Source organism: Alosa pseudoharengus, unplaced genomic scaffold (assembly GCF_046254945.1).
Source record: "Alosa pseudoharengus isolate Yale_2024_CS ecotype anadromous, Long Island Sound unplaced genomic scaffold, YU_APseudo_1.1 YU_APseudo_1.1_scf_13, whole genome shotgun sequence".
NCBI classification, from domain to species: domain Eukaryota; kingdom Metazoa; phylum Chordata; class Actinopteri; order Clupeiformes; family Clupeidae; genus Alosa; species Alosa pseudoharengus.
This window is the reverse complement of record NW_027468598.1, coordinates 11,030,312-11,048,744: the sequence shown is the minus strand read 5'-3', so window position 1 is coordinate 11,048,744 and position 18,433 is coordinate 11,030,312. Positions and strand designations below refer to the sequence as shown.

General features: G+C 46.4%; 1 protein-coding gene across 1 annotated transcript in view; it reads left to right on the top strand.

The window, feature by feature from the left end:
- The window catches only part of sez6b (seizure related 6 homolog b), a 77,482-nt gene extending 59,444 nt beyond the window's left edge, over positions 1–18,038 (top strand). Inside the window, exons 11-18 of the mRNA XM_076283124.1 lie at positions 9,410–9,606; positions 11,393–11,587; positions 14,389–14,580; positions 14,909–15,103; positions 15,590–15,628; positions 15,772–15,880; positions 15,994–16,090; positions 17,931–18,038. Of these exons, the coding sequence (XP_076139239.1) occupies positions 9,410–9,606; positions 11,393–11,587; positions 14,389–14,580; positions 14,909–15,103; positions 15,590–15,628; positions 15,772–15,880; positions 15,994–16,090; positions 17,931–17,960 (1,054 nt within the window). The 3' untranslated portion in view covers positions 17,961–18,038. The remainder of the gene's footprint in view (positions 1–9,409; positions 9,607–11,392; positions 11,588–14,388; positions 14,581–14,908; positions 15,104–15,589; positions 15,629–15,771; positions 15,881–15,993; positions 16,091–17,930) is intronic.
- The last annotated feature ends 395 nt before the right edge of the window (positions 18,039–18,433 follow it).

The window sequence follows — 18,433 nt, the reverse complement described above, 5'->3', positions numbered from 1 at the left end:
TTTGCCTTTTTGCCGGTGCTTTGATTTCTCTCCTGTGCGCAGTCAGATGTGGCTCCGCTGTGCGTGCATAGAGGGGATAGTAAAGACAGATAAAGCTTGCCTGGTCACAGAGGGATTGTTTTCTCTCTTACTCTTAAGATGTTAGTGTCAAACCCTGTGATGCCTGGCTTCGCATTCGCATCACGCTCCCCACAGAATGGCTCTATCACCTGGCCTGTTTCTGTACCCCACAGCTGCTGAGGAAGCCTGCGGAATTGTGGGGGGAGGAGGAGAAACAGAGTGCAAGAATTCCCACTTTGTTTTTCTTTCTTTTGTGTCTTTTTCGCAGACGTGTCGAGCAAGCCCATCAGGAGAAACATGAATGCCAGATCGTCGCCCCTTGCGTCGTCGCCGCCGCCGTGCAAAAGCGGGACAGACACTGCGACAAATGAGCGAGACAAAACGACAGAACAAGACACAGTGAGAAATGGAGAGAGAGATTGAATTGATGGAGAGAATAAAGAGCTAATGGCCGTGGCACGTTTAAAGAAATTGGATTAAAGGTGTAGAGAAGGAAGATGAAAGAACATTGTGCTTATGAGTGGAACACATAAGTAGCAGGCGGACAAAGGTTAATAACAAACTCAACGGAGAACTAATTATTTCGTTTCCCCCCCCCTTCCTTCCAAAGGTGATTCTCCACCGAATCAATTATGTCGAGCAGGGAAAAACGAGTGTTTTCTGTGATCACTCCGTCAGGTGAAGCCTCCGAACAGGAGGCCCTGCTGTGTCAGGCCCTGATAGATTATTCATGCATTCAATAATTTGCCTCCCTTAATTAAGATTCGCTCATTTGCATAGGATTCCTTTTGCCATTGTCTTCTGCTTCTTCTTCGTCTTTATCTTCTCTTTTTTTTGGCTTCCCTGCGAGCGCCACAGCGGGTACATTGTGTTTTGCGACGTAGTAAATGGCATCCTAGATGTTTTTCACGTCGGAATCGGTCGGCGTAATTAATTTCTCGATGGTTTGGCTTGCGAGAGGTGATGAGAGCAGATACAGCCTTCGGGGATGACCGAGGCACGTGGGGGCACCTTGCCCGTTATCGGTTCTGCTGATGAAAATTTGGCCGCCTGTGTAAGGTCTGCTGAGGCGAAATGAGAAGATGTTCCACTGCCAACGCCTCTCAAGCTCACATTCATTTTATCTCTCTCTCTCTCTCTCTCTCTCTCTCTCTCTCTCTCTCTCTCTTTCTCTCTCTCTTTTTCTCTCAACAATAGAGGAAATGAAATATCCGCGCCACCTGAAAGAGCCCTTGGTTTTGAGTTGTTTTTTCTTCCTCTCCTTCCTTATCATCCCCTTTCTCTTTGTTGTGTTTAGTTCTCAACCCTTTTTCTATTGCTCTTTTCTCTCTCCGTCCTGGATTTTTTTTTCCAACACAAGTACCAACTGGCTTCTCCATACTGTTAAACTGCTGAGTCGATCAAAGGCGGGAGGAGAGGCGGGAGGGAACAAGCCGCTCCTATTGATGGAGCGCAGAGGCCCGGGTGAGGCAGATGGATTGGGCCGGGTCTGCCCTGGGTCACCCCGCCTCAGCAGGCCACGCTGTGCCGAGCCAGCCGGCCGCCTCCCTCCTTCATCTGTAAATTACCAGATTTGTCAAACAGCATATGGGACATCATCAGCCGGGCGCATCAAATGAGAAATACAGATGGGTCGAAAATGAGGGAGGGGGGGGGGGGGCATGCCACAGACTACGCTCTCCTCAGAGAGAGAGAAAGAAAGTGAGAGAGAGAGAGAGCAAGAGAGAGAGAGAGAGGACAGAGCAAAAGAGGAGAGTGAGAGTTAGAGCGAGAGAAAGCAAATGGAAGAAACAGCGAGAGTCCATAAGGCCCTGCTAAACCACCCCAGCGCTCACACGGCTCGCCTAGCAAAAAATCTGTTCGCTGCCATTGGTCTAATGTGTTTGTGAATAGCAGGGGCTTTTCCTCTGCGAGCACAGGCCATTTTCTCCATAGCCTGAGACTGTACTCAGACCAGAGGCACACAGATCTGTGCTGGGACCCCCATTGTGTATGGTGTGCAGGGCCTCATTCCAGAGCTTTAAGAATGCTTTACGCTAGTAATGAGCATGGTCTTTCTCCCCTGTAATAATTCATCACACACACACACACACACACACGCACACACACGCACACACACACACACACACACACACACCATGAGCTCACAATTACCAGGCAACCCAGTGCGTAATGACAGATGATTAATTAATTTACCAGAAACAGGAAGGCGTGCGTGACTCTTGTTGTGAGTGCTGCACCTCATTTGCTGTGGGGGATGTGGGGGTGGGGGGTTAGCACAGGTGACAGCCTGCACACCTGCCCATGGCTCAGTCTGTTTGTGGCAGTGAGAGCTGGGGAACTGATACAAGTGCAGTGGATCTCAATCTAGCCGCGTAGTTTAGGTGATGAAGCCGCTCAGAGCCTCGTTCACACTGGCGTTACGGTGATGATCTGATTTAGTGGCACACGCGTCAACTTAAAGTGAAAGAGATCATAAAAGGGTAGAGGACACGGATCAGAGCAGTAAAACATGGATCATGATTTTTGACAGATATTATAAAATAATAAGTCAAGTTATGCCAGTCCAGTCTAGCTTTATGTGCACACCTCTCTATTATCTCTTAAGCACCTCCTCTCCAATTCTCTCTCTCTCTTCCTCTCCCATTCTTTCTCTCTCTCTTCCTCCCTCAGCATCTCTCTTCCCATCATCTCTTTTTGTCTTTGTCTCACCTCCACTTTATATCTTTCTAACTACCCCCCCACCCCCCCCCCACCCCCTCACTCCCTGTGCCCCCGGGGTGGGTGGCGGAGCCTGGCTCAGGAACAGGTCACTGTGGGGGTGTGGGAGCTATCCTCGGGGAAGCATGACATTTGGCTCGCTCTTAATAAATCATGCTTTTTCCGCTAGGCGCTCGGCAGTTCGCCAGAGTGCTGGCTCGGAGCTAGACCAATATTTAACTCTGTAATTAAAAATGGATATCAGCTGAGAACAATGACCCATTCGTTCAGTTTCTTTGTTGGGAGAAAAAAAAAAACGTATTAATGATTGTATGAGCACACTCCTGCACCTTAAATAATGCTGGCAGTGCTCAGTAAGACTCCAGTGTGGTTTTGAAAGGCTGCCATTGCTGCAGGTCGGCTTGAGTGAAGGGCTTTGTTTCATTACATTTGCACTCGTTGCTCTCAGTTTTCTTATTAATGCAAGAAAAGAAAACTACCACGGGCTGAGGGGCTAAATTTGATCCTTTGCCATGTTTAGTCAATGAGTACTGTGTGTGTCCCTCACGGTGTTCTTGGTTACGCATGCCAGTTTGTGTATGTGTGTCTCCTCACACATAAACACGCTCATACACACATGTAAGTTTTTTTTTTTCTTATTGTTTTAGAAAAGTGTTTGAATTTCAGTTTCAAGGGCATGGGGTTGAACTGACATTTCAAAGGAGAATAGAGACTGTTTCAGACTCTCAGGCAGCCCTCAGTCACTCTGTTGTTTTGAGCTTTGATGAGAACGAGAGGATTTTCCTCTGGGTCGTTCAGGCAGATTTATCTGCATGGCAAGCCATCACCATATTCTTTTTTTTAATGGTCATTAAAACACTAGCTCCCCATTCCTCAAAAAGCCCCACATGCACAGCCATGTGTGAGTAGTGGTGTGTGTGTGTATGTGTGTGTGTGCGTGCGTGTGTGTGTGTGTGTTCATGCATGCGTGCGTATGGGGGGGATGGTGGCTGAGTGACTCCTGAATGAGGTGATTGGTGGATTCTTGAGGATTGCTTTCCTTCATCATCCTCCAGAGGGGCTCCTCACCTCCTCCCCCACCTTTCTTCTTCCTCCTGGAGGAAATCCTAATACGTGCCATTGACTGGTGCGGATGATAAATGAACATGGCCCTCGGACTTCCTGTGCCGGGGGGTGCGTGGAGAGCAGAGGAGTATCTGCTGCCATTTACATCTCCCAGGTCCTCTGTGTGCGGAGAACAAGCCCTGTGTCATTGGTTTTCTCCCTTTTGCTTTTATTTTTTCTTGAAACAAATTGCATTTGTTTTCTTTTCTTTTTTTCACAGAGAGAGAGATAAAGAGAAAGAGAGAGAGAGAGAGAGAGAGAGAGAGAGAGAGAAAGAGATTTGAGGGAAGGATGCCTCCCGGATTTCACGGCTTGAAAGCGTAATGCTCTGTGAGGGGCTGGAGGAGGCAGCTGTGCCATGGGCCGAGTGGAGTCGCGCCGAGCCCACGCTTTCTGATTAAACCAAATGAAAATATAGCTGCAAGCAGCAATGCGGGGGCCAAGCAGTGCGCTATAGCAGGAATGGCGTTGCCATGGGATGAGCAAGCACTCACAGCAAGTTTGATGGCAATTGGATAAAGAACGGCTGAGAAATAAGCTAATTTACTTTGTTAAAGCACAACTAGAGGCCAAATTACACCAATGTCCTTGTGCGTTCTTACAATCAGCTCCCATATCCGTCTACCAAGTTTGGACTTCATACACCAAAGTGTTGCTGAGATGTGAGCTCACTTTCTTTATTGCAACACCCCTAGAGGCCAAATGAGACCACTTTCCTTGCATATCCTCACAATCAGCTAATATGTCCATGTATCAAGTTTGGACTTCATACAACGAAGCGTTGCTGAGATATGAGCCCACTTCCTGTATTACAGCGCCCCCTATAGAGGCCAAATGATGCCAATTTCCTACTGTGTCCTCACAATCAGATACCAAGTCCCTGTACCAAGTTTGGACTTCATACATCAAAGCGTTGCTGAGATACAAGCTCACTTCCTGTATTGCAGCGCCCCCTGTAGAGGCCAAATGACGCCAATTTCCTAGTGCATCCCCACAATCAGGTACCAAGTCTCTATACCAAGTTTGGACTTCGTACATCAAAGCATTGCTGAGATACAAGCTCACTTCCTGTATTGCAGCGCCCCCTATAGAGGCCAAATGATGCCAATTTCCTAGTGCGTCCTCACAATCAGATACCAAGTCCCTGTACCAAGTTTGGACTTCATACATTAAAGCGTAGCCGAGATGTTAGCCCACTTCCTGTTAGGCGGCATCGTCGCCATGTGTGATTTGCTGTCACGGGCAAATAAACTTAAAATTAAAAAATCTGACAAGTATCGTTTGTGCGGCTCGGTCTGAAGATCATCTCCGCCAAGTTCTGAGAAAATCGGAAGAAATTTGTAACCGCTGAAACTTTTCGTAGAGTTTGGACTAAATCCAACATGGCGGAGGTCCAATATGGCGGAAAGTGACGGGATAGGGGTCGATGAACTTGGGATGTTCCAAGGATTAAGACGCTACCTCAATTGTGAAAATCAGACAAAAGAGTCAAGGATCACGCGCATGAACGCATGTCCAGCATTGAACTGGTGGTGGCGCTAGAGTGTTCAATGTATATGCATAAAAATTGCTGTGAGTGATTGGGACAGTGTCCTGACTAATGGTATCGAGTTTTGTTATGTTAACTCAAAGCGTCACGGAGATGTTAGTCCACTTCCTGTTTGGCGGCTTCATCACCATATTTGATTGGCTGTTACAGGCAAACAAAAATGAAATTGAAAAATCTGACAAGTATCGTTTTTGCGGCTCGGGCAGAAGATCATCTCCGCCAAGTTCTGTGAAAATCGGATGAAATTTGTAACCGCTGAAACTTTTCGTAGAGTTTGGACTAAATCCAATATGTCGGAGGTCCAATATTGCAGAAAGTGACGGGATAGGAGTCGATGAACTCGGGATGGTCCAGGGATTCAGACGCTACCTCAATTGTGAAAATCAGACAAAAGAGTCAAGGAATACGCGCATGAACGCATGTCCAGCATTAAACTGGTGGTGGCGCTAGAGTATTCAATGTATGCATAAAAATTGCTGTGAGAGATTGGGACAGTGTCCTGACTAATGGTACCGAGTTTTGTTATGTTAGCTCAAAATGCCACAGAGATGTTAGTCCACTTCCTGTTTGGCAGCTTCATCGCCATATTTGATTGGCTGTCACGGGCAAACAAAAATGAAATTGAAAAATCTGACAAGTATCTTTTGTGCGGCTCGGGAAGAAGATCATCTCCGCCAAGTTCCATGAAAATCGGATGAAATTTCTGACCGCTGAAACTTTTTGTAGAGTTTGGACTAAATCCAATATGACGGAGGTCCAATATGGCGGAAAGTGACGTAATAGGGTTCATTGAAATTAGGTCGGTCCAGGGATTCCAACGGTGCCTGATATGTGAAAATCGGACGCACCGTTCAATGGTCACATGCGTGAATGCAATCCAGGTTCGACCCATTGGTGGCGCTAGAGTGTTGGGCATAGAGTTCTGTAAATTGGTGAGAGTCATCATGGGACAGTGCTGAATCAGTGTGCCAAATGTCATAACTTTAGACCCAGCGGTTCAATTTTCGGCCAGATTTTGACCTGTTGGTGGCGCTAGATGGCTGGGTTTAGAGGTCCGTAAATGAGTGTGAGTGGTCAGTGGAGTGTCCCGAAACTTTCTGCCAAAAAATCTGAACTTTTTAGCCAGGCGTTCTATGGGCTGCCATAGACTCCAATGGCAGAAGTGTAATAATAGGAAAAGCTAGTAACTCAATGGGTGCCTTCGCAGCTTCGCTGCTTGGCCCCCAATTACCCACAGCAAAATGGAAAGCATGATTGATTTCCGCGGCCGACACGGCGCGCAGATGTGCAAAGCCGAGTTTGACTTTATCGCGACAAATTCGATATGAGCTGAGACAATGACGCTTGTTGTTTTTCGACCCCGTCGGCTGTTCAGTGCAGATGAAGTGCTTTTGTGTTTGAGAAACACTCCTGATGGAAAATGAGACACGGCCCACCAAAGTGTCTTTTGTCATGCTGTGGAGCAGGGGTTAGCTGGATCTGATTCTGATTGCTTTTCCCCTAAGTCTTTGAGTGTGTGAGAGTGAGTGTGTGTGTCTGTTGAGTATGTGTGTGTAGTTGAGTAGAGTACATACACAATGTACACGTGGACACAATAATGTTGTGCTGGATTGTGCACACATCATAAAAGAGTATGTGTGAGTGCTAGTGTATGTAGGCTATGTATGTTTGTATGTATGTTTATATGTATGTATGTATGTATGTATGTATGTATGTATGTATGCTCAGAATGTACCAGTATTAATGTGGGTATGTGTATGTGAACGTACTCAGCGGGACAATATTGTAGTTCTACACCAGCCTTCAAAAAGTACATACTATATACGGTAGTATACAAAACACCTGCCACCCCTCCATCACAATAACAATAAACATAGCATATATAGCCCAACTGTACCTGTACCAATAAATGACATGTTAAGAACCCACATGGTAGCAATAACAAGTCTTGCATAGACCGACATTAAACACACCATTACAAAGACATCAGAATTGTAGCGACACAGGAACCGAATAACTCCACACGCCACCTGCTCTCGTTAAAATCCCAGGACATCAATCTGCCTCCATGCCGTCTGAAAAGCCTTGCCTCCGCAGAAAGAGGGGAGAGCGGGGATGATTAATTGTTCTTTTTCCCCTCTGTAATGAGTTCCATCACTGGCCACTTGTGATTAATTAGTGACAAGACAGACTATGCGTGTCAGCTCTCCCTATCTGAGTGGACCATTGCCTCTATGGCTGTGATGGGCATATTCTTATGGGACAGCGCCACATTGGGGACCATTGGTGGCAGAGCTATGGTGTCCATGCTGTCAAAACCCTGACCAGTTTTTTTTTTCTTTGACTTGTTCCTATTGTTACGTCCCTGTATGTTTTATCAGTGTTTGTTTGCTTTGGTCTGTGCCGGCTGACGTCATCCGGAAGCTCGCTCGTTTGCTCACTCGCTTTCGGGATTTTGGTTGAGGTTGCTGCTGCCATGCCACGCTACGCCGCTCCGATGCTTCGCGCAAGCCACTCGTTCCAGCAGTTTTGTCTCCGTCGCTCCTGCCTGCTCTCGGAGTGAGAGGAATAGGCTGGGGATTGCCTGGGCCTGTGCTCGAGGCCTTTCGTTCTAGACTTTTGTTGTAGCCTTAGTTTTTGTTCTATAATACTTTTTCTTATATTTTTATAAATAAATATTTTTGCATTGATCCTCCGCAGTAGTTTTTGCCATCTATCATTTGCTCATGTCCCACAAAACCCCTAGACAGTGGGACGTGACACTATACACAGTGTGAATTTTATGCATCACTGTGCGCTCAATTTTTCTGAATTCCTTCCTTCTATTATTTCCTGTTTGAGTATTTTGGAGTGTTTCCTTTAAAACTCTTTGGACGGTTCTGGGCTCTGGAGATTTGAGGGCCATTGTAGTATGGACCGACCGTCTCCGCCAAGATGACCTTCCTTTGATGTGGATAGAGATAAAGCACAGCTCAGCCATAGAATGAGTAAAAGCCATGGAGTAAAAAATCCTCACTCCTCTAAGTATTTGAGTTAATGAAGGGACATCTGAATTTTTCGTATACACCCACACATTCAACATTTAACAGCGTCTATTTTAAAATGAAATAGCGCTTTCAAACGCACCATTGACAATGGTCACTGAGGAGAATGAAGTGGATTCAATCACTGAAAATGTCATCCGATTGCCGTTAGACAGGTAAACAGAAGTAAACACACACACACACACACACACACACACACACAAACTAAAGGATCTTGCCCAGGGTGCCCAGGGAGGAAGAAAGAAAGAAAAAAAAAAGATGCTGTCTTTGTGATGGCGCAGCTGTAGAGACTGCCGCATCTCCGAGACAGAATAGGCTTATTGGAGCTTGAGCACTGCAGAGTGGGATTGATTTTTCCCAGCCTGTAAATACAGGTGAGAGGCGGCGGAGGCAGGGGCCACGCTGGCAGGTGGGAGCCTGGGGTTCAATAGGCGCCAAGACGTCAATGCTCTCGCTCTCTTTTTGTCTGTCTCTTTCTCTAAGCCTCTCTCTCTCTCTTCCTGGTTCATCAGTGCGGCGGCTGGAAATGCTTTTTAAAAAGCTGCGTGTTTGCTTTCAAAAGCAGGTGGACATCTTAAATTAAATAAACACACATATATAGACACACAAACACACACACACACATACACACACACACACACACACACACACACACATATAGACATTCTCTATCTCTCTGTTTCTGTCTCTTTCTCTTTCTCCCTCTCTCTCTCTCTCTCTCTCTCTCACACACACACACACACAAAATGCAAAATCCATACATAAAAAGCTGTGGGATAAATAATAACAAAAAGGATGTGTTGGAAAATAAAGGTGAGGAATCAGGGGAGAGCAGCAGAGGAGAGGAAGAGGCAGACACAGAGGGGAGAGGGCAGAATGCTGAAGTAGAATGTTAAAGAGTTCTGTGTGTGTGTGTGTGTATGTTCCACAGCCTCCACATGGGAAAGAATGACCTGCTCACCTTCTACGATGGCGATGACCTCACCGCCAAGATCCTGGGTCAGTACGGCGGCACGCGACCCCACTTCAAGCTCTACACCACTACGGCCGACGTCACCATCCAGTTCCAGTCCGACCCCGCCACCAACATCTACGGCTACAACAACGGATTTGTGGTGCACTTCTTCGGTATGGGCCCACCCAGAGGAAAAGAGCCTCAAATCTCTACTCTGCCTAGAGCTCAATTTAGCACGAATATAAGATTTCTTCATGTCAACGGCTGAGATATAGCCCTCCTCTCTTGTCTCAACCCAAGTCCAGTCAACTTAAATGCTCGTCCTCTTTCAATCTTTTCAATACTACAATTTAAAAGAAACAGGCCAGAATACAGCAGACTCTTAATAATGGCTTATTTGGGTCTGTGAGATAAAGAGAAGACAGCTAAATATTCCTCTGGGCTCTCTCTATCCACATCTTTGTGGTCAGTAAACAGGTTCATCCTGAGGTCCTGTCCAGTTCATGTCCATCCCACACCAACCCGGTTCTGTGGTGCCCTCCTTCTGTATAGAAGGACAAGGGGACTTTCCAAATGGGGCCTTTCACCCACACACACTCCAGCACCACCAGTAAAATACAGTCCATTGCATGGCCCCCCACGCCTTGGCCTTGGAAGCATGGGTAGCATCTGTAGCCCTTGACCCCCTGACAGCAGGCCTGCTAAAGGTCGTGTCCATTGCATTCCCATCCCACACCACCACCCCTCTCCTACTTATAAAAATAAACTGCTCCTCAGACTGCCTCTATGCAGCTTTTGGAGTCTGTGTTGAGCGTGCTAATTAAAAGTGAAGCACACTAATTAGCTGCTTGTTAGAGATATGGCAGAAGACACCACGGAGAGATCCTCCCAACCTAATATGAAATCATTACAGGGAGCTGGGTAGGAAAGTGAGGGGCGGTAAATTGGAGGACCGGGTGCCTCTATAGGGGAGGAGGAGGAAGAGGAAGAGGAGGATGGAGAGCAACACACAAGCCCCAGACTGAGAGATCTTCCTGGAGCCGCCAAGACACTCCAGTTGCCGCAGCAGCATAGGTCTGGTGCCAAACTACATATAAATAAAAATCTGATAACAAGTAATGAATTCCTCGCCAGGGAGAGAGAGAGAGAGAGAGAGAGAGCGAGAGAGAGAGAGAGAGAGAGAGGGAGGGAGGGAGAGAGAGCAGCTGAATGCTGATGACTCACAGGGGAGAGAAAGCTGGATGCTTTGCAGGCATTTCACGCCCCGTCTGATGAAAAGGAAGAAGAGGGGAGAGATAGGAGGGGTAAAAAAAAAAGAAACAACAACAAAATCCTGGCCAAGTATCGCAGGTGGCAGGTGCACCGAATTTCTGGCCTATTGGAGGCATAACCAATTACAGCATGGGCTTGCACTGATTAGACACATTCGTCGAGCACCGCGCCCCCTTCCACTGCGTTGCCATGTGATGAATAGGCATCAGCAAACAGCGTGGCAGCCCTTCACCCTTGGCACGGGGCAGCTTTCATAATCACAACAAAACTGCTGCCTTCCGCTGGATTGCCTCTCTTGCTCGCTCGCTCGCTCGCTCCGAGGAGAGCATGTGTCCCCTTTGTCTGCTGTGTTTCTGGTCACTGAGAGACGGAGCGCGCCGCTATTGTACGGGCGGCTATCTATAACCCAGCGCGCTAGACGTGTTATCAGACTCTCTGGAGAAATAATGGACTGAGTGGTGTCCAGCTGTGAGGTTTCTTTTCCAATCATTCATGTGAGTCTACTCTTGCTGCCCTTTTTTTATTCACCGATGTTTTCTCTCTCTTCTCCTTCACCTCTTTTTCTCCTCTGGCTCTCTCCTTTATTCGCTCTCTCTCCCCCTCCCATCTCTTTGTCTCCCTCCCTCTTTTCTTCTCTTTCCTGTCCTCCTCCTCTCTTGTCCTTTGTGTCATCCTCCTCTGTTGCAGAGGTGCCGCGCAATGACACCTGTCCCGAGCTGCCCGAGATCACCAACGGCTGGAAGACGACCTCTCACCCCGAGCTGGTCCACGGCACAGTGGTCACTTACCAGTGCTACCCGGGCTTTGAGGTGGTTGGCACGGAGATGCTCATGTGCCAGTGGGACCTGACCTGGAGCGGAGACCTGCCCAGCTGTGAGAGAGGTAAGAGAGCCCTGTCCCTCTGCTCCTCCTGCGACCCCCATTTGTCAATCTCTCTCCCTCTCTCTCTCCTTCCCTCTCTCCCTCTCTCTGCCTCTATCTCTCCTTGTGAATTCACCTTCACATCTTTCCTTGACCTCATGGCGTTTTTTTCCATCAAGGTCAAGGGAAAGGTGGAGAGGAAAAGACGATGGGGAAATCCGACTGCGGCCTGATGCACTGTTCCTCCTCTGACCCCCATATGTCATGTCAATCTCTCTCTACCTCCTCCTCCTTTTCCACTCTAGCCTCTCTTTCTATCTCTCTCTACCTCCTCCTCCTTTTCCACTCTAGCCTCTCTTTCTATCTCTCTCCCCTCCAACCCCTTCTCTGCCTATTGTTTTTCTCCACACACACTCGAGCTATCACAGGATTTTTACAATCCCCCGTCTATGCCCGCTCTGAGATGCCCACACTGTGCCACGCGGACCCAAGATGGGGCTGTCAAGTTGGAGTTGGAGTTGGAGTTGTACAAGCAAGTGGCTGCTTGCCTCTCCTCCATCCCTCTTGTATGTACAGTCAAAGACACTGGAGAGCGAGTGGGATGCTTTCTTTGGTAATAACTTGCTCTCTCGGCGAGCCTTTGGAGATAAGGGGGCGCTTTCAATTCACACTCCTCTCCTCCCCAGCATTTTGCACTCCACCCAACACCTTGGGCACACTATTTCTGTAAGCCATGCCTCTTTCCCCGCTCTTGGATCCCCACCCTCAGCCCTCTCTCCAGCGCCACCTCCACTCCTGTGACAGCCTCCACCTCTCCTCTCTCTGAGTGTTTTATTAAAAGAGGAGGAGGAGGGGGGTGTGGGGGGGGTGACAGCTGTGTCGTGTCTTTGCCGGTGCTGCGCTGACAGCGTCTCTTGTGTCCCCCCTGGCCACTCGGAATCCCGATGAGAGAGGTGGGCTGAGTGTGAACAGGACAGACAGGCGGCGGTAATGACCTGGCCCGGTTTCCTGGCTCGTACGCTCTCCCTCACACATACACACATCCCCATCAACACACACACATACACACAAACACACACAGAACATCAAACACATACACACATCCCCATCAGCACACACATGCACGCTCACACACATACACACAAACACACACACACACACACACACATTCACTCACACAGATGGCACACCGAGAAAGACACAGAACATCAGTCACATACACACATCACCACTAACGCACACTCGCTCTCACTCAAACACACACGCAGTCCCAGAACCTCACTCACATATGCAGGTGCACTCACACGCAGTCACAGACAGGCACACATATTTGGCGGCAAGCGCGGATACAACAATCAGAGAGGCATGACCAACCCAAACCCAGATCCTGGGCCCTTCCCCCCTGCCCCCCCCCCCTCCTGCCAACAAAAGAGCCTGCAGCGGGGTCTACTGCTCCGGCAGGGCGCTTCCGCATCCGGCCTCCCCGGAGCCACAGGCTCAGCGCCGGGCCGCTTTCACTCACAAACATCATTAACACGCTGGCCCCTCTCCTGCCGGGGAGAGAATTGGGTTGGCGGGGGCGCCGCTGCGAGGTGGAGGCGGCCGTAATCTCTTTATTACACAGCGCTGTGTGTTCAGGGCTCAGCTTGGAGACCGGCGCAGGCAGGGGTGGGTTACCTCTCTGACACACACACACACACACACACACACACACACACACACACACACACACACACACTGTCCACGCTCGTCTCCCTCTTCGTGCACGCTCGCTGAGGGAGAATAAGACCTGAGGAATGGCCACCATTTCACACTGCGGGGCGCATACCTAAAAAAACAAAGACAGAGGTGTAGTGTACCTGTGTGTGTGTGTTTGTGTGTGTGTGTGTTTGTGTAGACTGATTAGATGGGTTGACTTTGAGCAGAGACAGTGCAGTGCAGTTCAGCTGAGTTCACAAGTGCTTACAGTTGCGCGTGTGGGAGTTTGACGGAGCAGTGGAGCAGACTGCAAACTGCGCACATTGTGCTCCATGTCCAATGAGAGGAGCAGCTTTCCCCACCGTGCCCCTCGGTAAAAGTCCATCTGCGGCTGATCCTGATTATAAAGCCCAGATTACGTATTCTCTTCACACCTATTTGAAACAGGAGCGGAGCGGAGTGGAGCTGTTCATTATTCTCATATTTGTTTGCAAAGTGTTTTATGTTTATGCAATTTGTGTGAAACAAATTTGTCTAGACATTTCAAGTTTAAACTTAATTTACCCTATTAGTTATTAATTAAAAGAGATTGAATACATGAAGCATTGCCAGACTTTTTTATATTAAATGGATACTGGAGGTAATGGTAATGTGTGCTTTGAGAGTGTGCGACTCAGATAAAAAAAATATAACTGCATCCCCACCTAGTGGTGAGTAGGGGAATTGCACATATAGGTAAAATTATTTATCAAAATTTGTTTTCCAAATCTGTTTTCTCCTTCTAGTGGTGCAGTTAACAAAGCAAGCATAACTTAAAATAGGATTATGTGGCAGTCATTGAAAGAAATCACAACATAGTTAAAACAAAAGGATTTTGTTATTATAATGAATAAAGTTGGTTTAAAGTCATAAAAGTACATAATATAATGTAATTTTGATTGTGCAATAAAGAAGAGATTTGTATTGTCTATTACTTGTTTGATACTCCTGCAAACATCAATGTAAACAACTTAAATGGCACCACTTATCACTTGACCTCACTGTGAGCACATTTGAAAATGTCTAATTCTCTGCTTGGTGGTAATTGAATATTTATCCCTATCTATGTCTGTGTGTGTCTTCAGTGCTGTCCTGTCCAGATCCGGGAACAGTGGAGCACAGTCGCCGCGTGATGTCCAGTCCCCGTATGACAGTGGGTTCCACCATCCAGTACATCTGCAACAAAGGCTACTCGCTCTCTGGAAACAGCCTTCTCTCCTGCTACAACCGAGACTCCTCCGGGCCCAAGTGGAGCGAGAGGCTCCCAAAATGCATTCGTGAGTAAACACTCCTCTCGTAGTCCCCTGCTTGTCCCCTCTATATTATGATCTGAAAGAAAAATATACTGTTGTAATGGGTCTTGCATCTTGATATATGTGGACAAGAATGAGTGTGTTAGAATGTTTCTCGACATTAAATGCAATGCAAAGACTTGTTTTTGTGTGAACTTTTTCGTTATGGAAGAAGAGTTAGCGGTGCATAATATTAGTCTATCTAAAGTCATTAATTTAGCCCGCAGGTGTATTATGTGTCTGCGTCCGTGCAAGCTGCATTGGGAGGGAAAGCATCTGGTGTGGGCTAAATGTATACTTTTCTGATGCACAGCTGATGCGTATGAACCCTGCAAGAACCCAGGCACCCCACCCTACAGCTCCCTGAGACCCGAAAAGCGCCTCTACCAGGCGGGAGAGGTGCTGCACTTCACCTGCCAGAAGGGCTACGAGCTCCTGGGAGAGCCTGAAATCCGCTGTGTGGCGGGACGCCCCTCATGGTGGAGCAACCCTCCCCCTGTCTGCAAAGGTGGGTACTGCAACGGGAACACCTATAAGAGAGACTTTCTAATGAGGAGACACAGCACTCAAAAAATCCTGAATCCTGCAGAAATGTATGGGAGTAGTTTGTAACGCAGTTGTTTACACATATCCTGCCCCTTCCATGGCAAAAAAGTCGACATGTGAATACATTGTGCCAATCATGTGGTGTGAATACATCATGCCAATCATGTGTTGCAATCTCACTGCTGGAGCAAGGTTTGTGTCGTGAAGCCTTGCGCACGCGCATTTCTGCCGAAATAGATGCCTGATACGTGGCCAAAAAGCATTAAAATATGGCCGCCGAGTGGAGGGACTTGCCTAAAAGAACTTTGCTTATAACACACAGCATGTCTAGAAATGTTCTGGTATGGACTTGTCAATATAGCCTTTGCAGACATGTTTAATTTGGTGCATATGTATGTGTGTACATACTTGAATTTTGTAGTGCCTAAAATTTTGTATAATTTTCCAGGCTCCGCACTCGAGTACATTAATGAGCAGAGACTGGATGGTAAGTACTCTCACTGTCCTCTCTAAACACTTGAAAAAATGCTCCATTGTATTGGTTACTTAATTATTGTGAGTGCCTCGTGTGTTGTGCCTTGTCGGCTCTACATTTCTGAACAACTCTGTTGATATTTTTTCCCCGACCAGTTGCAAGTGCTTACCTCAACATTGAGGGCCCTAATGTGGCCATCGCTGTCTTCATCCCTGTTGCCATCATCACTGCGGTCATTCTAGGAATTTACTTCTACTTTTCAAGGTAATCCAAGTGTAGTATGCAGAAATAAATCAAAACTCTAAAACATGTGGGAATCTTCAGGCTTAGATCCTACCACTACTTAATAATGAAGAGATGATTCCTTCCCCCCTCAGGTACCAAGGGAAGTCCTTACGATTGTCTACGTCCTCCCCACAGTACGACCACATCAGTGGAGATTCGGCTTTTGATAACCCTAGTTTTGACACAGCAGTAAGTATCGCTGGGGCAGCACAGAGAGTCCGGCACCTGCTTTTGAGGATGGTCAATACTCTGGGTTTTGTGCGTGTGAGAAAGTTAAAATAACATTGAGAAATTTTGAAGATCACAATTATTATAAAGTGTTTGAACAACGGCCAAAAGAAGGCTTTGCATGGCCATAATCTATTTTTAAAGAAACTAGAAACAATCATGATTATGTAAGGATCATTATATCATTTGTGGTCTAGGAACATACACTGTTACAAAATACATTGTTAAATAGTAATTTGACAAACATGTTGATCCCAATTTGTGAGACCAAATACTGGATATCTCATTCAGGTTTGATCATTATTCTCACATCTGAAGAAAATTATGCTTTGAAAAACAGCATGTGTGTCACCATGTTGCAGGTTTATCTAAAACAAATAACCATGAAATAACATCTTGGTGTGCAAAATAATATGTATGCAGTCATCCTGCTACATTGGGAGTATATTTAGGCCTATTTGGGCAATTCTGGCATTTCAAGTATTATTTGTCTCATTAAAAGCGAACTAAATCCATATTGATTTAATTAGGATGCTCCACTTATCCTGAAGTCTCTCAGCACTCCTGTCAGAGCCAATATAGAAACCCATTTGTAGTGCACCATCTTCTTTTCTCTGTGGACAACCATGGCAAGGACTTGCTATGCCTTCATCCCATGCTCCCCCCGCCCCCATAAGCCCTCTCTTCTCCTGCCTCTTCTCCTTGCTAACACTGCTTCTTGTCTGTGTTCCTCCTCTGACTGCCCCCCTGAAGAACAGCGAGGTGAGGCCCCCTGACACCACCGCATAACTTCACCTCTTCCCATCAGCCACTCTGTTCTAAGCCGTCCAGACACTTTTCTTTTTCAAATCCATCTGCCAATCTGTGTATACCGAGCGGTCTAGTAGACCAATAATTCACACTAGATTTCAGTGGGATTGTGCACATCTCCTGAGAGCGATGGCTATGCTTAGACTAACAGTTCAAATGAATCTGAGCAGCCCAAACTAAAATCCACATGTGCCTCTTGCTCCCAGATGTGTGTATCTTTGGAGCGCTGAGCGGTACGGGGTCAGCTGGGGTGGGGTGAGGCAAACACAATGGCAATGTCACCTTGCTCACAGGTGCAAATGGAAATGTCTCGCATGTGCTGCTGAGCCACCCGGTGGTGTAACCGATTTATATCTGTGACGACTGCTGTTCACACACAGCTCATCTGAGCATGATTATTAGGCAAGAGGGAGCACTTTAAAAAAAAATAAACAAATAGTTATACATAAAGTTATGGCCATACCAGTACCTACTAAGGAAACTGACATAACTCCCATTGCTAGTGTGAAACATAAATATTGTTCCTTTTTCCATCTTTATTATGACACCATGTTAAGATGCCATTTGCTGTTATCTCATATTCATTTGTCAAACCATGACTTAATGTTTATTAGACTATTGTATTCCATGTATTGTTTTTTGCCTTGCCATTTTCTTTTGTCTAAAGAAATGTACATTTGCATCATTAAAATGGGTTTGCATGTGGGAGTTTTTTTTAGCTTTTGTTAAGAGGCTCAATAAAGGGATTTGAACTTGAGAAGGAACACTTGAAGCAGAAGTCATTGGATATTTGTGGTGGGTGGGCTTCTCCATTTTGTTTTCTCTGAGTTGAATTCATGTAACATTCATATCAGCTCTGTTCTCATATCACTGGCTTTGGTTAGTGGCCTGATCTTTGTTCTGTTGTTTTAAGGAGATCAATCCTGACTGCACGACTTCTTCAAGTCATTTTCTTGTGTGTTGTAAAAACCTACATGTTTGTAATTTACAGGAGACAAGAGAGTATGAAGTTTCCATTTAAAACACTGCATTTTTCAGCCTGGAGGAATTCAAGCCTTTTATGCCTTGTGGAAGTATTTTTTTCCGGCACCTTCCATTTCTCCTGTGACTCGTCCCGCCTCCCTTTTTCCCTGTACGCCCTTACTGAACCTGCTGTAAATATCTGTCTTCAGAAGAATTCTGCAAGCACTGTAAAGAGTGTGGACGACTTGATATTATTTTTGTAGAGCTTCAATAGCAATGACCTAGCAGTGGTGTTTGTACAGTTTCTACCCAGTGACTGATCCTAACAGAATGATATGGCACTGACAGTAGGACACTACCCATCAAACATTAATGTAAGTCTTTCTGTGTACATAAAGAGACAGGTTGATTTTGGTGACTATTAATATTTTCATTTTTCTTTTTGATTCACTGGTAATCAACCATTTGCATAGTATCCTATTATATATAAAAACATCTATTTAAAGATGTTTGATTTATTGGATGACTGAT